The sequence below is a fragment of the Grammomys surdaster genome, unplaced genomic scaffold, assembly GCF_004785775.1.
Source record: "Grammomys surdaster isolate TR1022 unplaced genomic scaffold, NIH_TR_1.0 270, whole genome shotgun sequence".
In the NCBI taxonomy this organism is placed as follows: Eukaryota; Metazoa; Chordata; class Mammalia; order Rodentia; family Muridae; genus Grammomys; species Grammomys surdaster.
Genome location: NW_021604711.1, coordinates 944,315 through 964,475, shown reverse-complemented (window position 1 = coordinate 964,475; position 20,161 = coordinate 944,315). Strand labels below are relative to the sequence as shown.

Here is a 20,161-nt window from a genome sequence, read left to right as displayed (position 1 = left end):
GCCGCCACCCCCTCCCACCAGGGATTCTCTGTATATTTTTGGCTGTCTTGGAACTCACTCTGCAGAGTAGGCTGGCCTTGAACTCGGAGATCCACCTGCTTCTAACTCCTGAATGCTGGAATTAAAGGTGTGAGACACCACTGCCCAGCTCCTTCAGGGATCTTTCTACTACCAGATTCTAGGAGGCTCCTTCATGGTCAGGAACCTCTGTGTGCTTCTGGGGTGCTTGGGTGGCATTCTGGTTACAACTAAGGCTCCTGGCTCCAATCTTACAAGCCAGAAAGTGTCAGGTTTACCTGGGCATACCTCAAGAGAAGCTGCCCATGTTACATGGCCCCACAAGTCCATGCTTTGTGTCCTTTACAGTGGCTGATGTCAAAGACCTGGTGCCCACACTGCTGCTACTATGTTCTTTGCATGAGAGCAGCTGTTTCCTTTGTCTTTCTCTTCTCCAGGTACCTCTACTGGTGCTATATTGTTAAGGAGGAGATGAAAAATCCTATAAACACATTCTCAACTCTGACTCAGAGCCCAGGGTGTTGCCAGTCTGGTGCCCTACCTATATCTGTGTGCACAAAGACGGTAGGGATAAGTAGCTCTGTCAACTTGACACAACCCAGAATCACCTGGGAAGAGTCTCAGTGTGGGATTGTTTGCATTGGGTTGGTTTGTGGTCATGTCTTAAATCAGGTGGGAAGATCCAGCTCACTGTGGGTGGCACCATTCTCTAGGCAGGGAGTCTCACTGTAGAAAGCATAAAATCAAGCTTATCATAAGAAAGCACGAAAACAAGCACTCATAAATTAGTTTCCTGTGTGCTCTTGACTGTGCATGTGATATGGTGGCTATCTCAAGCATCTGTTGCTAAGACCTCCACGCAATGATGAGCTGTAAACTGTTTGGTTGTTGTTTTGTTTTTGAGACAAGGTTTCTCTGTAGCCTTGGCTGTCCTGGAACTTGCTCTGTAGACCCGGCTGACCATAAATTTATAGAGATCTGATTGCCTCTGCCTCCCCAGTGCTGGGATTAAAGGACTGCATCACCACTGCCCAGCCATAAACTGGAATTGTGAGTTATAATAACCCCCTTCGCCCCTAAGCTGGTTTTTGTCAGGGTATTTATTAATTTTTATCACAGCAAGAGAAACAGAACTACAACACTTTCTAGTTAGCTTTTCAGTGGGGCTCCTCCCACTGTGACATACCCTTGGGACTGCTGCTTCTTTGACTCTCTACCATACCTCTCCCTTTGCATGAAGGAAACAGGAAGGGGGCAGTGACACTTTCTCTAGTTTTAGTCTCTTGGGTATGCTGAGGTTGGAGTGACAGGAGGCTTAACTGCTACTTGGGGCTTGCTGCTTTGATTGGCTACTCCAGCACCTGTGCTCTCCCCGCTCCTCTGAGTTCCTGACCCTAACATTCCAGGTCCACTAACTGGGGCCCAACTATTCAAATATATGAGTCTAGAGGGGTCATTCTGGCTCAAATCACTGCATGGAGGCTAGGTGTAGGGCTAGATTCTCAGCTGACTTTCTGATCCAGCAGATCAATTTCTGAAGACTTGGGATATTCTCTAACCACAGATGGTGGTTTGTATTTGACCTAAAATCTCAGTGAGTTCTCTACTTGTAGTGATGGCTGGATGGATAGAATTGCCCTTTAAACTTCTTCTTTTTTCTCTTTCTTTCTTTCTTTCTTTCTTTCTTTCTTTCTTTCTTTCTTTCTTTCTTTCTTTCTTTTTGGTTTTTTTGAGACAGGGTTTCTCTGTGTAGCCCTGGCTGTCCTGGAACTCACTCTGTAGACCAGGCTGGCCTTGAACTCAGAAATCCGCCTGCCTCTGCCTCCCAAGTGCTGGGATTAAAGGCATGAAACTTTTTCATGTTTAAATCATGTATGTGCATACATGCACATGCATGTGCATGGGTGGAGGCCTGCGGACAACTTTCAAGAGTTGGTTCTTTCCACCTTGTGGGTTCTAGGCTCACACTCAGGTTGTAGACTTGATGGCACGCACCTTTACCTGCTGAGGGTGACAAGAAACTCAGACAAGTTAGCAGCAGCTGAAACAGGAGCTGGAAACACAGCTTCACATACCCACCTCAGTGGAACGAGGAGCTAGTCAGAGGCCTCCCCCCAGGGAGAGCTGGGATCTGACTTCACAGCACAAAAGGGTTTCAGACCTGTAGTGGGAGATATTTAAATCTCCAACCCAAATAGGACCGGTCAATGAAAACACAACTCAGTAACTGTGAATATATTCTGTAAGCCTAGATTGGGTAAATACCCCTACACTACTCTGTTCCCCAGCTCTGAGACCCTTATAACTTGAGGGTTTTCCAGACCTTGCGTTTGTTCTTCTACCTCCTGCTTCTCTGTCGTCCTCCTCTCTCTCCTCTCTCTCCTCTCCCCAGTCATCATCCTCTCCATCGTCTTCCTCCTCCATTGTCTTCCTCCAGTCATCCTCCCCTCTGCTCTCTCCCACCAACCTTTACTTCTCCACCTCCCCTTCTTCTGCCCAATCACTGGCTCCAGCCTTTATTTTACAAATTAAGATGGGCAGAAGGTTCACTAGAATTCACCTGTGTAATGACTCACACCTCCTTTGCGGCCCTTCACAGGAAAGGGGAATTAGTACCAAAATACAAGGCCGGGGCTATCCACAACGCAGACCCAACCAGTGTAAAGCAGATCTGGAGTCTTTAAAGAAAGGGTTTGTTGGTGGAAGTGCCGTCTAGCGTGCGATAGTACACATGTGCGCCACAGACTGTGCACAGAGCTCGCCCGACGACCTGTCAGTTCTCACTTCCTGCCTCATTGGGGGCAGGGTCTTTCTTGTTGGCAGCTCTGCCGTGTGCTCCATCCAGACTAGCTGGCTGGAGAGCTCTCAGGATTACCCTGTATGTCTCTCAGCTCAATGTAGGTTGCTAAGATTACACATTACAAGTATGAGTTTGGGCTCCTCAAGAGAGAACCCCACTTAAACGTCTTAACAATAGCCATGCATATGATTTGTGGCTTCTGAAGCTACACTATTTAAATGGCTCTCTTCCTTCCTTTCCTCCCCGCCCCCCCCCCCTTTTTAGACAGGGTTTTATGTAGTCCATGAAAGTTCAAGCTGGCCCTGAACCTCTAAGGATGACCTTAAACGTCTGATCCTCCAGCCTCTGCCTCCAGAGTGCTAGGATTACAGGCATGTACCACCTTGCCCAGTTTAAGTGATGGTGCGGCTAGAATCCAAAGCTCGCTGCATGCCAGGCAAGCGTTGTACCTACTAAGCTATACCCCCAGCCCTGTTGATAGGGTTTCTTCTTCCTTTTTTCTTTTCTCTTTATATTATTATTACTATTATAATAATTTGGTGTTTGTTTACTTTTTGAGACTGGGTTTCTTTATGTAGCCCTGGGTGTTCTGGAACTCAATATGTAGCCCAGGTTGGTCTCAGATTCAGAGATCCAACTATCTCTGATTCCTGAATGTTAGGATTAAAGGTGTGCACCACCTTTGATAATGTATTGTATTTGAGATAAGATCTCACCACGTAGCTCAGGCTGGCCGGGAACTTACTATGTAGACTAAGCTGAGAGAAATCAAGATGGGGGTGGTGCTGATCTGTGTAGCAGAGTCAACCCTGCCTCCTCCTCTAGCCATTCCTGAATTCCTCCGCTTTCCCACCACCTCCTGCTTCCAGGCAGAGTGTCTGGCTCCTGCCATCTCTCTATCTGTCCTGTGTCCTGTATCTCACAGAGATCTGCCTGCCTCTGCCTCCCTAGTGCTAGATTCAAGGCATTTGTCATCATACCAAAGGGTTTCTAAAAAACTCTCTTTCCATCCTTCCTTCCCTCCCTCTCTCTCTCTCCCTACTTCTCTCTCTTCCTCCCTTCCTCTCCCTTCCTCTTTCCTCCTTTCTCTCTCTCCCTCTCTCTCTCCCTACTTGTCTTTCCCTCCCTCTCTTTCCCTCCCTCCCTCCCTCCCTCCGTCCCTCCATCTAGTATATGAGATCCTAGATGGTTTCAGAGTTTCGATGAACAGAAACACAGGCTGATAAAATCAAACCACAGGACATAAGAACTAAAAGACTGCTCATCACACTAGTTCCAAGGGAGTGAAGATGTGTGTTTTGATTATAAACAAAGTTCATAACTTCATTTGCAAAAGTCTCAGAAAGCTACAGGCTTCCAACTGAGGAAGGAGTGACGTTAACTTAAAGAGCAAACATGCTTTCACTTAAGTATGGCTCACTGCTATTCAAGATACTTGTTTGAAATATCTCTACATGGAGAGAATATTGTTTCTCTGGACAATCTTCATACCAAATTTTGTCAATGGTGATAAATTCTTGATTCTCAGAGGGCAAGGATCACAGGTGAGGAGCTCCTTCTCCCTCCATGTTCTCTTTGGGTTTTATCTGGCTAGGGGGTCTGTCTGTGTCCTCTGAGACTTCCTAACTTTTGCCCTCTGGTCCTGGGTGTCACTCCTAAGAGGGAGCTCTGACACAGGACAGACAGGAGCCAGATGTTCTGGTTGGAAGCTGGAGGTGGTGGGAGAGCTGAGAAATTCAGGAGTGGCTAGGGACTGGAGAAGGAGGCAGGGTTGACTCTGCCAGACAGGTCAACATCACCCCTACCTTGACTTTCCAGAGAAACAACTTGGGCTCCAGAGCTCAGAGCACAGCGTGTGCTGTGGTAAGCCACTGCGCTATTGCAAAAATCAGAGGAAGCCAGACGCCCTGAGTCAGCATTGACTGTGTGAGGAGAGCATCATGAGGATGAAGTCAGAGCAGGAAAACTCACCCATCTCCCATTCCAGTAGAAGCCCGGCTGGCCTATGGGGAAGCAGGCTGCAATTCCAATGAGGTCGGAAGCTCTACAGTCACTAGACTAGATGATGACCAGTGTAGAGGCCATGTTATGAGCTTTCAGCATCCAGATTGGCAAAAACATGGGAATCTCTCTGCAGAGTCCATCCCCCAAACCACAAAAGACATCAAGGCCAAGTCAGAGGCTGTGGGGTGGTGACAGACACAAACATTTTTTTTTTTATTGTGTGTATGCATGACAGGTATGTGAGTGGAGGTGAGTGAGTATCATAGCGTGGAGATCAGAGGACAATATTCAGGACAATATCAGAGGACAATACCCGTGGGGATGGAACTCAGATTCTCAGGCTTAGGCAGCAAGAGCTGAGCCATCTCACCAAGCCAGAGGTTTCTTGTTTTTTGTTGTGTGTGTGTGTACATTTGTGCGTGGGTGTGCATGTTCGTATACATACATGTTTGTGCAGGCAAGTACTCATGAGCATACATGTGGAGGCTGGAGGTGGATGCCTGGTGTTTTCCTCGATGTCTCCCATCTCACTTCTGGAGGAGGGTGTAGAATTACTTGTCTCACTGAGGCAATAAGTTACCTTATTGATGTCAATGAGTGACGGGTTGATTTTTGCTCAGTTCCAGGGGATATTGTCCATCACGCCAGGGATGGTTTGGTGGCTGGAGCAGAGGGGGCTGATCACACCCCATCCACAGTGAGGAAGGAGAGCACAAGGAATGCTGGGCTGGGTGTGTGCTCGCTTTTCTGTTTCATTTGGTCCAGAAGTTAGGGTGGATTTCCCCATTTGTTGGAAGTTAAATCTGGGGATCCAAGGACCCTGTCAATGCCACAGTTCGTGGGCAAAGTGAGAGCAAGATGACAAGTTAGCTTTTAGGATTAACAGGGTACACTGCTTTGTTTGGGTCGCAAGCACACCAAACAGGAAATGTGCTAGATTTTTATCCTTGAGGATACTGTATCTTTTCCTCACTGGCTGGGGTCTGACCTCACAGTGTTTGGAGGTTGAGTAATTTTTAAAAATTGGTGCTAAGAAAATGAAGGAACTGGGGGAAAGGGACCTCTGTCCGGGCCTATCAAGTTTTCAGAATGCCACAAGACTTTCCTGTAAACAAAGTTTTACAAGGAGGAGGAGTCACATTTTGAAGCTTCCATTCCTAAGATCAGTCCTTTGATAGAAAAGACTTGGACTCCTTCCAATTATTTCCCTAACTACCTCAATAAATCCAACCTAGAAAATCTCTCATAGCAGCCTAGAGACTATCACAAAGGTTTCTCGGCATCCTGTCAAGTTGACGGTATTAGCTAGCTATCACAACCTGAGCTCAACGCTTCATTTAGACTGACTAGCCAGCAACTCCCAGGGTTCCTCCTGTCTCTGCCTCCTGCACACTAGGACTACAGGTGTGTGCCTTTCTGTCCAACGTCTTAATGTGGGTTCTGGGGGTAGATCTCAGGTTCTCTTGCTCGTGCAGTAAGCACTTTACTGATTGGGTCATTGTACAGCCCAGAGACTTCTTAAGACTGAATTATATGGGCCAGGCTCTGTGTGAACTGTTGTGTATACAGCAGTAAACCAAAGAGCAAACAAAAGACTAAAACTTGCTTCTCCCAAGGTCTACTTCTGGCAGGCCAATGTGAGAACCACTGTGGATCTGCTCCCCACTGAAACTGCAGAGAACCAGAGAAAACAAATCACCTTTAAAGTTTTAGGGAACTGTTATCAACATGAACAGAAAAAATGAAGACCCCATGACATTCCAACCAGATCAACTCATGGCATGTTTAAAATGTCTGAAGTAAGAAAAACATCGCAGGGCAGTGGTGGCGCAGGCCTTTAATCCCAGCACTTGGGAGGCAGAGGCAGGTGGATTTCTGAGTTTGAGGCCAGCCTGGTCTACAGAGTGAGTTCCAGGACAGCCAGGACTACACAGAGAAACCCTGTCTCAAAAAACAAAACAAAACAAACAAAACAAAACAAAAAAAGAAAAGCATCGAACCCGCCTAAGTTACCTTAAGCATTACATTAGTGAACAGTTGGGCAGGACCTTCTAATTCACACTGTCACTCTTTTGTAATGGAGTGATTCTGTTGAGACACTAACAACAAAGCACACTGTGTGGGGTGGGTGGTCTCATCTCCGTGACTTTGGGCTGACTGGAAGCAGCTCCCAGAGGTCTTTGAGCAGCAAGTCTCTAGCCCAGAAGAATCCAAAGCCCAAACTCAAAATATAGTTTCTACTGGAAAGATGTCCTCTCACATAGTGTAATGTTGAAAAACCCATGAAAATCATTCTAAGTCCAGAACTGTCTGCATTCAAGGGACTGGGGATGTACTTAATGATAGGACACTTACCTAGCATGTATGAAGTGAGAACAGGAAGAGGAGAAAGAGGAGGAGGAGGAGGAGGAGGAGGAAGAGGAGGAAGAGGAGGAGGAGCCAAATTTGGACCTCAGGCACTCTTCCTTCAGAGAAGGCAGGTTTATCTGACTCATTTGTAGAGTAGCTTATGACTCAGAGCATTCTAGAAATGGCAGTTGGTGGGGGCTTAACAGCTGTGTGTAGTCAGGGAACGAGACAGGGAACACTGCCAAAATCACCTTCATCCGGAGCCTCTGTAGGTCCACCCAAAGCTATGCCTGCCGAGGAATGAATAATCCACTCAGTAAATAAGTAAGAAAATAGTGATAACAAGGTCTGGGGGAAGTGAAGCATGCCTAGAATTATTGTTCCCAATTAAAATGTTCTGAAGCACAAAACCCAAAACAACAGGAAAGCATGAGCCAAACACAGACAGCGGAAACTGTCCATGATGTAGATCAAATGCTGGACTTTTCAGGGACAGAGCTTCAAGCACCCACAGAATGAACGTATTCTTTAACCAAGCATAAATAAGTAAAGGAGCATTTGAAGATGGCTTCATGTCATGTGGAGAACAGCAGTAAACAGGAAGAACTGAGTAAAAGAATCAAGTGGAGATAAAAGAGAAAGTACAACTGAAATAAAAACTCGACTTGAAGCCAGGCAGTGGTGGAGCACATCTTTAATCCCAGCACTTGGGAGATGGAGGCAGGCGGATTTCTGAGTTCGAGGCCAGCCTGGTCTACAGAGTGAGTTCCAGGACAGCCAGGGCTACACAGAGAAACCCTGTCTCGAAAAACAAAACAAAACAAAACAAACAAACAACAAAAACTCAACTTGAATGAGTAGGCTTGGATATGCAGAAGGGAGAGCGTGTGAATCTAAACACCAAGAGCCAGAAGCAGTGGTGCATGCTGGGAGGTCTATAGACAGGACAACTGTCATTCATAGATAGATAGATAGATAGATAGATACAGAGAGAGACAGAGACAGAGGCAGACAGAGACAGAGAATCAGAGACTGACAGAGAGAGACATATAGAGAGAACACAAGCTAAGTAAAGAACAGAATGAGCAGAAATGCAGCCAGCTTCAGACAAACATGAGCACCCTTTAAGGTGTCATCTATCATCCCATCCCTATTAGATTATCACATGGAAGGGCGGAGAAAGGAAAATGGGAAGTAACCAATAAGTAATGACAGCAAACATCTCAAATGTATTGGAGAAATAGCAGCCTCTATATCCAGGATGACAACAAAGTCCAAGAACAACGAAAACTACAGAGAGGGGTGATACCCAAGATGCTGAAAGTCAGAGGCAGTGAGGAAATCTTCAAGACAGCAACAGAGAGAGAGAGAGAGAGAGAGAGAGAGAGAGAGAGAGAGAGAGAGATATTACTTACAGGGGGCCCAGTAAGACTCATCCCTGACTGTCAGCACAAATCCCAGAGAACAGAAAGATGGCGGGCGGAAGGAAGTACTCAGCGGGGTGGGGGACAGCTGAGAACCCTATGTCTAGCACAACTGTCTCTCCAAAAAGAAGATGAAATAAAGACTTCCCAGATAAAAAACGACGAAAACTGAGAATCTGTTGCTGGTACAGCTGCTCTGCGGGGACATTAGAGAAGAGCTTCAGGAGAGAGTCGGTGACCCCAGACAGCAATCTTAACTCAGGTAGACAGACACTGATAGAGATAGAGAAGCAGCTAAAAGACACTGGTACCGGTAATTATAAAAGACAGTCAATGTGGTGGTTTGAATGAGGATCTCATACATTTGAATACTTGGTTCCAAGTTGATGTTTGGGAAGGTGTGGCTTTATTGGAGGTGAGTCACTGAAAGAGTGGGCTTTGAGGTTTCAAAAGACTGGGACCATTCCCAGTCTCTCTCTCTCTCTCCATCTCTCTATCTCTCTCTCTCTTACTCCCTCTCTCCCTTTACCTCTTCTCCTCTCCCCCCTCTCCAACTTGTGGATCAAAATGTGAGCTTTCAGCTGTTCCTGCTACCACGGCTTTGCTCTGCCATCATGGCCTCTAACCTTCTAAAACCAGAAGCCCAAATCAAATGCTTTCTTGTTTTGTTTTGTTTTGTTTTGTTTTGTTTTGTTTGAGACAGGGTTCCTCTGTGAGGCCCTGGCTGTCCTGGAACTCACTCTGTAGACCAGGCTGGCCTCGAACTCAGAAATTGGCCTGCCTCTGTCTCCTGAGTGTTGGGATTAAAGGGGTGTGCCACCACTGCCCGGCTTCAAATGCTTTCTTTTATAAATTATCTTGGTGATGGTGTTTTATTACAGGAATAGAAAAGTAACTAATTCAGAAATACATTTTTTTCCTGTCCTCTACTAAGTGATGTACACAGTAAGTTAAACATTTGCCATGGGCTGGAGAGATGGCTCAGTGGTTAAGAGCACTGACTGCTCTTCCAGAGGCCCTGAGTTCAATTCTCAGCAACCACATGGTGACTCACAACCGTCTGTAATGGGATCTGATGCTGCTCTCTTAAGGGGTGTCTGAAGACAACCACAGTCTACTCATATATGTAAGATAAATCTTAAAAAAAAAAAGTTTGCCACGTCACATATATTCCCACACAGGTGGCTGGGCCTTAAACATATGGAAGCCTAATATATTTGTCAATATCAGCACCAAGGAGGTAGGAAGGAGGAAATACACACAGAGGTAAAGCAAAGGTGACGTGAGCTGCATAGCACTGTGGCCGTGGTTGTGACATTAGTAAAAATAACAATAAAGCCCACACAAAAGAAAGGGGGTGTTATTAAATATTAATATTTCTAGGCATCACTGGTTGCAAAGAAACAAATCAGAAGCCTGTTCAGGTAAGTTAAAGTTTAGGAGCAAGTCCAGTACGGTGGTGCACACCTTTAGACCCAGCACTTTGGAGTCAGAGGCAGGTGGATCTCTGTGAGTTCGAGGCCAGCATGGTCTACATAGTGAGTACTAGAATAGCCAGGGATGTAGAGTGAAGTCCTGTCTTGAAACAACAACAACAATAACAACAACAACACAAGACTAGGAGAGACCAGTGAGATGGCCCAACAGGTTAAGGTCCTTGCTGACAAGCCTGGCAACTTGAGGTGAACCAACCACGTGGTGAAAGGAGAAAACCAACTTGTCCTCTGACTTGTGTGTGTGTGTGTGTGACTTATGTGTATGCCTCTGTGTGAATGTGTGTGTGGATGTGCATGTATGTGTGAGTGTGTGTATATGTCTGAGTGTGTGACTTATGTATGTGTCTCTGTGTGAATGTGTGTGTGTGTCTGTGTGTGTACGAATTAAAATCTTATATTATTTACATTAGTCAAAAGAAAGCTATAAGGAATAGTGGAGAGGCAAACCTTGAGCCATCTTGGAGACCAAGTAACGTCATCGACACAAATCAGCTACATCAAATGTTTGAGTGGTTGTTTGGTTTGGGTCTCACACTGCAGTGCAGGCTTGCATGGAACACATGATCCTCCTGCCTCAGTATTCTGAGGGCTGTACAGCACCACTCCCAGTTGCATAACATTAAATGTTAATGGACCAAATATTGTATTTAATCCAAAAGATACAAACAATATCCAGCAACACATGGAAAAGGCTTTTACAGTATCAACAAGAAGGATTCCTCCCAGGAATGCAAGGTTGGTTCATCATATGAAATTAATTTAACAGATTTTATCAGTACAGTATAAAGAGAAGACTGACTGAGTCACAGAGACATTGTAAAGTAGGGCAGCCTATATTCTTTGAGAAAGGTTTTTTTTTTTAAATGATGAAAAGGGCTGGTGGGGTGGTTCAATGGGTAAAGACATCTGATGTCAAGTCTGATAGCCAGGGCACTTACAGAAAGCCCACAGCTAGCATCCTGTGTGCTCATAGAATGGATATTTTTCTGTAAGTCCAAGAACCAAGTCTCTTCTTACCATTCCAACTCAGCTTTGTGCTGGAGGGTCTAGCCAGGACAATTAAACATGAGAAATAAATAATTTCATGAACACCTAAGAAAAGGTAAAATTATCTCTATTCATAGAGGTTATCCTTTTATATCTAGAAAATCCTGGGACGTTCAGTGCACATACGGGGACTAAAGAGTGAAAGGCTATTCAGCAAGATCAAAGGCTGCAGGATCAACATATAGAAGTCAGACTTATTTCTACACACCTACAGTGAGTGACCTGAGCGGGCAAGTAAGAACATCCTATCTGGAATGGTGAGAATAAAATATTTATGAATACATCTAGCAAACAAAACATAAAAATTAAACCCTAAGACCTACAAAAAGTGTTACAATTCAAGAAGGTTGAGTTACTAGGCAAACATCCCACAGACAAGACACTTACCACCACGAGGGGGACATGCCTCACAGGATGGTGTGCTCCCCGGACTCATCTCCATCTTTGAGGAAGTTGGTAAGTTGATTTAAAACCCTATGGAAGGCCGGGCGGTGGTGGTGCACCCCTTTAATCCCAGCACTTGGGAGGCAGAGGCAGGCGGATTACTGAGTTCGAGGTCAGCCTGGTCTACAGAGTGAGTTCCAGGGCAGTCAGAGCCTCACAGAGGAACCCTGTCTCAAACAAAACAAAACAAAACAAAACAAAACAAAACAAAACAAAACAAAACAAAACAAAACAAAACAAAACACCCTATGGAATTAGGGACAACAGAGAGAACCCAGTCAGTAATGTGTTTGTAGCAGGAGGACTAGAGTTGGATCTCCAAGACCCATGGAAAAAGTTGGGCATGGCAGGGTGTGCTTGTGATCTCAGTGCTGGGGGAATGGAGACAGGAAGATGTCGATCAGAATAGCCACAACAATGAAGTGCAATTTAGGAAGACATTCTTTTCCTGATTCTTAAAAGTAACTACAAAGTTACAGTCATCAAAGCACTATGATACCGGCATGAGAACAGACACATGGATCAACAAGGAACAAAGTGGGAGATGCTACAGCTGGACTAGAGCATCCTCTAGGGGCTTGTGTGCTGAAGACTCTGATGTAGCCCATGGTTCTATACAAGGTAGAAGGAAACTATGTTAATGGGGACATCCCCCATTCTTTTTTTTTTTTTTTTTTTTTTTTTGGTTTGGTTTTTTGAGACAGGGTTTCGCTGTGTAGCCCTGGCTGTCCTGGAACTCACCCTGTAGACCAGGCTAGCCTCGAACTCTCGAACTCAGAAATCCGCCTGCCTCTGCCTCCCAAGTGCTGGGATTAAAGGCATGCGCCACCACCGCCCGGCAACATCCCCTGTTCTTAAATCCATTTAAAAACCTTTGGGGGCAGCTCAAAAGATGGCTCAGCAGTTAAGAGCTGGATAGTGCTCTTGCAGGGAATCTCAGTTCTGTTCCTTCTTAGCACCTATAATTCCAGCTCCAGGAGATTCACCTAGCTTTTTTGAATTCCAAGGGCATTTGCATTCATGTACACACACACACACACACACACACACACACACACACACACACACACACGTTAAAAATACATAAATAATTAAAATGGGACAAAATCCTTTTCTTGGGCCAGGGAGACAAGATGGCTCAGTGGTAAAAGGCTTGCAACACAAGCCTGATGATCTGAGTTCAGATCCCAGGAACTTTCGTGAGAGTCAGGCTTGGTGTTCTGTATCTGGAGATAAGAAGCAGAGTTAATCCCAGCACTTGGGAGGCAGAGGCAGGTGGATTTCTGAGTTTGAGGCCAGCCTGGTCTACAGAGTAAGTTCCAGGACAGCCAGGGCTACACAGAGAAATCCTGTCTCGAAAAAAACAAAAAAAGGAAAAAAAAAAAGAATTCTGTTAAGAAGTAGAGCTAGACAACCCCCACCCCCACCCCCAACACCTGCAGAGGTTGGTGGGACAGCTAGTCCGGAATACATAGCACATCCAAATGCAAATGACAAGAAGATTCCACTTCAAACAAAGTGGAGAGCAAGGATCAACACCTGAGGTTGTTCCCTGACCTCCTCGTGTGTGCTGTGGCATATCTGTGCCCTCACACATGAGTACATACATACACAGACACACATGTAAAACACCAGCAAACCCTCCTTGAACCATGGCTCTACTTCACACTGGCTGGACCTGAAACCCTTTCTGGTATGCAGTCAGAACTCCAGCTCCTCTTGAGCAGAGGCCTCTGACAGACTCCTCAGGCTGCTGAGGTAGCCATATGGAGCTGTGTCTCTGACTCCAGCAGCTGCTGACATGCCTGAGCTGTCTCAAAGAATTCAGAGATGGGGACACACACTTTTGGTTCTAGCACTTGGGAAGCAGGGGCAGGTAGATCTTTGTGAGTTTGAGGCTACAGAGGCAGGGCACATTCCAGGGTGGCCAAAGCTACACAGAGAAATCCCTACAGTGGGAGGGGCCACAATTCAGAGAGAAGCAAAGTAAGACATTCAAAGGAAGCTTAATACAGAGATGAGGTACATACCCACAGGGGGGCACGCAGTCTTTTCAGGATCAAGAGGCCTCCTGGGATCCTAGATAGCTCATATTATGATTATGAATGACTTAAGGTGGGGAACTCCAAGAATACGGGGGGTTTTCCCCAATGGGGTTTACTCTCCATTTCTATTCTTACATGGGGTTTTCCAGATGCTTCGTGAGTAAGACGTGTGTTGGGAGCATGGGTTTTTTGGTTGTTTTATTCTGTGATCTTTTAGAGACAGGGTTTCAAATAGCCTAGCCTGACCTTGAACTTGCTGTATAGCTAAGATTGGCCTTGAATTTCTGGTTCCCATCCCGCCTCCATCTCGTGTTCCTGGGGCTGCAGGCTTGTACCATGATGCCTGTTCCTTTTGTTTAGTTTTTGTTGAGACACTCTGTAGTCTCAGGCAGCCCTTGAACTCATAGTGATGATCCTCTTGCTTCAGCCTCCTGAGTGCTTACCACAGGGTGTGGTGAGGGTGGGCAAGAGATTTTGCAAGGGTATGAAGACAGGGAAGGTATTAAATGAGGCAAAGGACAGTCAGCCGCCAGAGGCCATGTGCACCGGAGCCAGCTCTGTGGTTACATCATCTGGAGCTCCCTTTCTGTCTGTGGACTTGTCTAGCCAAGCTCATGTGTCACGGGTGCTTTATTTCATGGTTCCAGTAAGGAAGCTGGTAGTTCTGGCCCCATTCTTCTGCCTCTCAGTGGTAGTCATGGGGAGCAGGATGGGTCAGGGGGAGGCTACCAGAAGGGAAGGAAATACTTGCTTGTTAAGTTGCCCGGCAAGCAGAGGATAGTTTTAGGGCTGTCTTGTGTAGGTATACAGGTGTTTTGGGCCTTCTCATGATCATGTGTCCTTTTGTTATATTCTGGGAGGGACATTTTGTGACATCACAGGGCCACTGACTAGACTAGCCAGCTCCTGCATATATCCATTCTCAATAAGCTGATGCCCAAACTATCCTGGTACTTGGCATTTTCTGATGGATAAGTTAAACAATTTGTCTTTAAGGAGCTGATGCATAGGCCCTGGTCAACTTCATCTCAGCTGTGGGAGGCAAACTTAAACCTATTATGTCATGGAAAGGTGGTAACCAGAAGTTTCAAGGCAAAAACTTGGACTGCAGGCAGGCTCAACAAATCAGGCTTGGCCACGTGGTCCTAATACGACAATGGGGAACCACAGTGAAAAGTAGAGACTTCACTGTAGTCATGTTTGAAAGAGGAGATAAAGAGTCCAGTGGCCTGTCTGTTTTCAGGAGGCTAAACAGAGGAAGCCAGGGGGCAGGAAACACAACCCATGCTTACTTATGCAGTCCTGGCAAGGTGTGCTTTGGCTGACCAACAGCTCAGCTCTGGGTCTGCCAAGTAGTTCAAGAAGTCTTTATTGTTCAAGGGGATGGTGAGGCATGGTGGGTAACTGCCCTCCCCTTGGGGTCTGACCTATGGACTATGATTGCTGGGGGGAGTTTCATTCCATAGTATAAGGATATTCATTAACCAGTCTAGATGTTCAAGGAATCCAAGATGACTATGAGGAAGAGGCTCAGGAGGGATTGAGAGACAGCAGGAAGCAGAGCTCAGGGCTGACGGAGTGGATCTGGGCCTGTAGCTACTATCCTTCATCAGCTCTTGATGGCTCATCCCCTTTCTAGGCTGTGCAAATCAAAGGGTTCTACAGTATCTCTGAGAGTTGAGCCGTGTTTTCCCTCCGGTGAAGAGCCGATGCTCAGCCCACACACTGCCCTAGCCAAGTGCGGTTGGCAGCCTGGGCTCCCCACCTCCAACACCCAACTTCTGAGGGGGCAGCATTCCCCAGATCAGATTGGGGTGGGTGGGTGCCAACCCTCAGCTACTTTGTTCTGAGGCTAGAAAGCCTCAGCTGACAGTGAAGTGGAAAGAGGCAGCTTAATTTCCTGCTACTGTGAATCTGTGGTGGGTGGGCAAGGGCAGAGAGCAGAAGTAGTGGTCCTGAGGAGGCCTGGATAGGTCACTTGGGCCTCAGGAGAAAACCATCAACCATCACTCCATGCTGTCCCCCTTCTTTGATCTCCCCTCAACTGTTCTTTTTCTAATATGCCGTGTGTGTGTGTGTGTGTGTGTGTGTGTGTGTGTGTGTATGTGTGTGTGTATGTGTATGTGTGTGTGTGTGTGTGTGTGTGTGTGTGTGTATGTGTGTGTGTATGTGTGTGTGTATGTGTGTGTGTGTGAGATAGGTGGCTTACCAGTGCCCATTGGTCCCATTTGTGGCTTTCCAGTTGTCACCTACAGCTATGTTATCAGACACAGAAATGTATACAGGATCAGAGTCGTGTGAAAAATGGCCTGTCTAGATCCACTCGTCAGCCCTAAGCTCTGTTTCCTGCTGTCTCTCAATCCCTCCTGAGCCTCTTCCTCACAGTCATCTTGGATTCCTTGAACATCTAGACTGTTCAACAAACAGGTCTGGCAAACTAGGTATCTAGCTTCAGAACAAAATCAGATCCATATATTCCACCCACATAAGATCAATTTAAACTGGCTCAAAGACCTTGATTTAAAACTGGAAACACTGAAACTTCTGAGAAAAACCTCAAGGTCTATAGTAAGTAAGAACTGAATGAGGGGCAGGGTGGTGTGGTACAAATCTTTAATCCTAGCACTCAAGGGAGGCAGAGGCAAGGGAATCTCTGTGTTTGAGGCCAGCCTGGTCTACAGAGTGAGTTCCAGGACAGCCAGGGCTACACAGAGAAACCCTGTCTCAGAAAACAAACAAACAAATGGATGAGTGCTGAAGATGGTGACTTCTGCCAGGTGCAGTGGCCCATGGTGGGTAACTGCCTTCTCTGTGAGGAGGTCTGTCCTACTGGCTTCTGGTTGCCACGGGTAGTGGTGGGGTGGGATAGTTCTCAATCCTTGCCAAAAAGATGTTTATTAGCCCGATCTATTGTACAAAGAACTGCAAAAATTAAACACTATGAAACCCCAAACTGACAATCAAGGAATGGGTTAATGCATTGCAGACATTCTCAAAAGAAGACATACAAGTAGCCAATAAACATTTTTAAAAAATTAAATAAAGGCAGGTGGATCTCTGAGCTTGAGGCCAGCCTGGTCTATATAAAGAGAGAGTCCCAGGACATCCAAGGCTACACAGAGAAATCTTGTCTCCAAAAACTAAAAAATAAAACAGTAAATAGAATATTTTAGCCAGGCATATAGCATACACCTTTAATCCCAGCACTTGGGAGACAGCAGCAGGCAGATCTCCGAGTTGGAGTCCAGCCTGGACTACACAATGAGTCCCAGGACAGCCAGAGCTACACAGAGAAATCCTGTCTAGGAAAGAACAAACAAATAAAAATTTGTTCAACACCTGTAGCCATGAGAGAAATGGGTTCTAAAACTACTTAGCTATCTTAACCTCACTCTGTACAGAGCGGTCATCATCAAAAAAACCAGACAGCACACGCTGGCACCGATGTGGGGAAAGAGGACTCCTTATTCACTGCTGGTAGGAGTATGAACTGGTGCTGCCACCAAAGAAACCAGTGTGGTGGCTTCAAAGCTAAGATTAGAACCCTCATATGATGCAGCTCTAGCACTCCAGGGCACGTATCCAAAGGACTGTAGCCTACCACAGAGATATCGTACCTGCATGCTCATGGCTGCTTTAATACAATGGCTGGGAAACAGAATCAGCCTAGATGTCCATCACATGTCAAATGATGACCAGGTCATGACAATGTGGTATGTACGCAGTGGAAATCTGTTAATCTTCAAAGAAAACTGAAAATTTCAGAGAAACAGATGGAACTAGAAAGTATTACCTTAAAGGAGGTGGCCCAAGCTTGGAAAAAAAAAAAGCTTCATGCTCTTTCTCATATTGTAGTTTGTAAAGTATACGTGTACCTGTTGAGGGGAAATGTAGGTAAGCCTAAAACACTAGAAAGGAGACCAAGAGAGAGTAAAAAGAGGTTCTGAGGAAGAGAGGGGGTGAGCGAGTGAGTGCAAAGGTCACACAGGACATGAAATCAGGAAGGAGGGGTTGGAGGAGAGGGAGGGGTGGAAATAAAGAGAGAGGAGAATTATGTATACTGCACTTTATTCAGCAATTTCACTCTGATATACCTAGTTGTTCATATTCTGATTTTAAAATATTAATTACATTTTAGACAGGAATGTTCTTTAAAAATATAAAAGCATGGATGGGCACAATGGAACACAGCTTTAATTTCAACACTCTGGAGCAGAGGTAGGTTGATCTCTGAGACCAGCCTGGTCTACACAGTTACACAGTGAGTTCTAAGACAGTCAGGGACACATAGAGAAGTGCCTTTAAAAGTCACACACACTGCTGGGCGGTGGTGGCGCACGCCTTTAATCCCAGCACTTGGGAGGCAGAGGCAGGTGGATTTCTGAGTTCGAGGCCAGCCTGCTCTACAGAGTGAGTTCTAGGACAGCCAGGGATACACAGAGAAACCCTGTCTCGAAAAACAAAACAATACAAAACAAAAAAGTCACATACACACAGACACACAGACACACACACACGCATGTATACACATATATAGTTGTTTTATATACATTATATGTATGTATGTAATGTATGTATGTATGAAAAGCCTGCCTTTTCCTTTTCTTGAGATGTGTGTGTATGTTTATGAATGTTTTGACTGCATGTATGTCTGTGCACATACATGTGTTTTTGATGCTCACAGGAGCCAAAAGAGGGTGACAGAGTTTCTAGAACTGGAGTTTACAGATAGCTGTGAGCCACTATGTAGGTGTTGGGAATCAAACTCTGGTCCTCTGGAAGAGTAGCCTTTGCTCTTAACCACTGAGCTATCTCCCCATCCTCTAGGAAACCATCTTCTTAAAAAAAAAAAAATCTGGCTTCATCTAGATCTGATTCCCATCCCACAGCCTGGGTTCTCTGCAGCTATCCCTGTGTGTTTGGAGAATACTGGTTCTCTGTGTCCCCGGTGGAGAACTCTGGTTCCAAATGTATAGCTGTGTTTCTCCACAGTGTATACTCACACGATATTCACAAGACTGCTGACTGCACCAATGTCACAGCCCTTAACAATCTCATGGAAGAGGATTCCTGGGCAAGTAGGAAAGCGTGGTGCACCCACCACAGTGGCTGGAACCTGGGGTTTGCTTGCTGTGGAGTACCCAAGGGGTACATGTGGGAGCTGTGTGGAGCAGCTTAGAGGAGATGGTTAGGAGGGTCTTGAACATGGGCTGGAATTTGGATTTGAGGTGGTGGATGCTAAGGAATCTCTATAAGTGTCGGTAGTGTCCTGGCTAGAATTTTTTTTTCCAACTTTACACAAGCCAGGGTCATCTGGGGTGAAGCAACTTCCGTTGAGAATTGGCCTGTAGACAGGTCTGTGGGTGTGTGTGTGTGTGTGTTTTTCTGATTAATGATTGATGTGGCCGGGCAGTGGTGGCGCACGCCTTTAATCCCAGCACTTAGGAGGCAGAGGGAGGCGGATTTCTGAGTTCGAGGCCAGCCTGGTCTACAGAGTAAGTTCCAGGTCAGCCAGGGCTACACAGAGAAACCCTGTCTCGAAAAACCAAAAAAGAAAAAAAAAAGCTCGCTGTGGAAGAGTCTATTTTTTCATAGTTAGTTCCGCCCTGGGCAGGTTGCTCTGGGTGTGTAAGAAAGCAGGCTGAGCAAGCCATGGGGAGCAAGCCGGTAAGCAGTACCCCTCCATGGTCTCTGCTTCAGTTCCTGCCTCCAGGTTCTTGCCTTGGCTTTCCTGATAACCTAAGCCGAACAAACTCTTTCCTCCCAAGTTGCTTTGGGTTTTGGTGTTTATCATAGCAATAGAAACCCTATATAAGACAAATAAAAAATGTGGAGGCTGAGAGACAGAGGTCAAGCACGAGACAGCATCATCCAATAATGGGGACTCCCCCATAGCCAAAGTGGGTCTATGAGCACACTCTCCCTGAGCTATGACAAGGGTGACATGTCTTTGCTTCCTGTTTCTCCCCCATCAAGGGCAGTTTCCGGCAGCAGCTTCAAAAGAACAAATACTCAAAACAAAGGAAGTGGTCCTCTACTGCAGGAAGCAGGAAGCTGTAGCTGCTGAGTCCTAGGCTGAAGCCCAGGGACAGTGGGATGGAGTCCGTGGCCCTGTACAGCTTCCAGGCCACCGAGAGTGACGAGCTGGCCTTCAACAAGGGGGACACACTTAAGGTACAGAGGGCTGGAGCAAGGCTGAGTGGGCCAGCAGGGTTGGCGGGGTTGGAACCAGCACTCCAGATAGTCCTGGTAGTCTGGGATGTGAGGGACAGGCTCAGGTTAGCTGCTTCTGCCCTCTTCAGTTTCCTCGTTTAGGAATTTGGAATAGTGTTTATTAGTGATCCTTCCTTTGGGGTCATTGTGAGAGTTTGAGGCAGCTGCCACAGTGCCTGGCAGGAGTTGCTTCAATCCCACAGTTTTCTAGGTTGTTTGTTTGTTTGTTTTTTAAGAAAAGAAGTTTAATAGACAAGTTTTGAGACTAGTAACTGAGAGAGAGAGAGAGAGAGAGAGAGAGAGAGAGAGAGAGAGAGAGAG

The 20,161-nt window shown here is 46.0% G+C and overlaps 1 protein-coding gene across 1 annotated transcript in view; it reads left to right on the top strand.

Annotated features, from left to right (window-relative positions):
• The first annotated feature begins 19,648 nt into the window (after positions 1-19,648).
• LOC114628596 (GRB2-related adapter protein) overlaps positions 19,649-20,161 on the top strand; it is a 20,284-nt gene continuing 19,771 nt past the window's right edge. Inside the window, exon 1 of the mRNA XM_028776487.1 lies at positions 19,649-19,801. Within this exon, the coding sequence (XP_028632320.1) occupies positions 19,724-19,801 (78 nt within the window). The 5' untranslated portion in view covers positions 19,649-19,723. The remainder of the gene's footprint in view (positions 19,802-20,161) is intronic.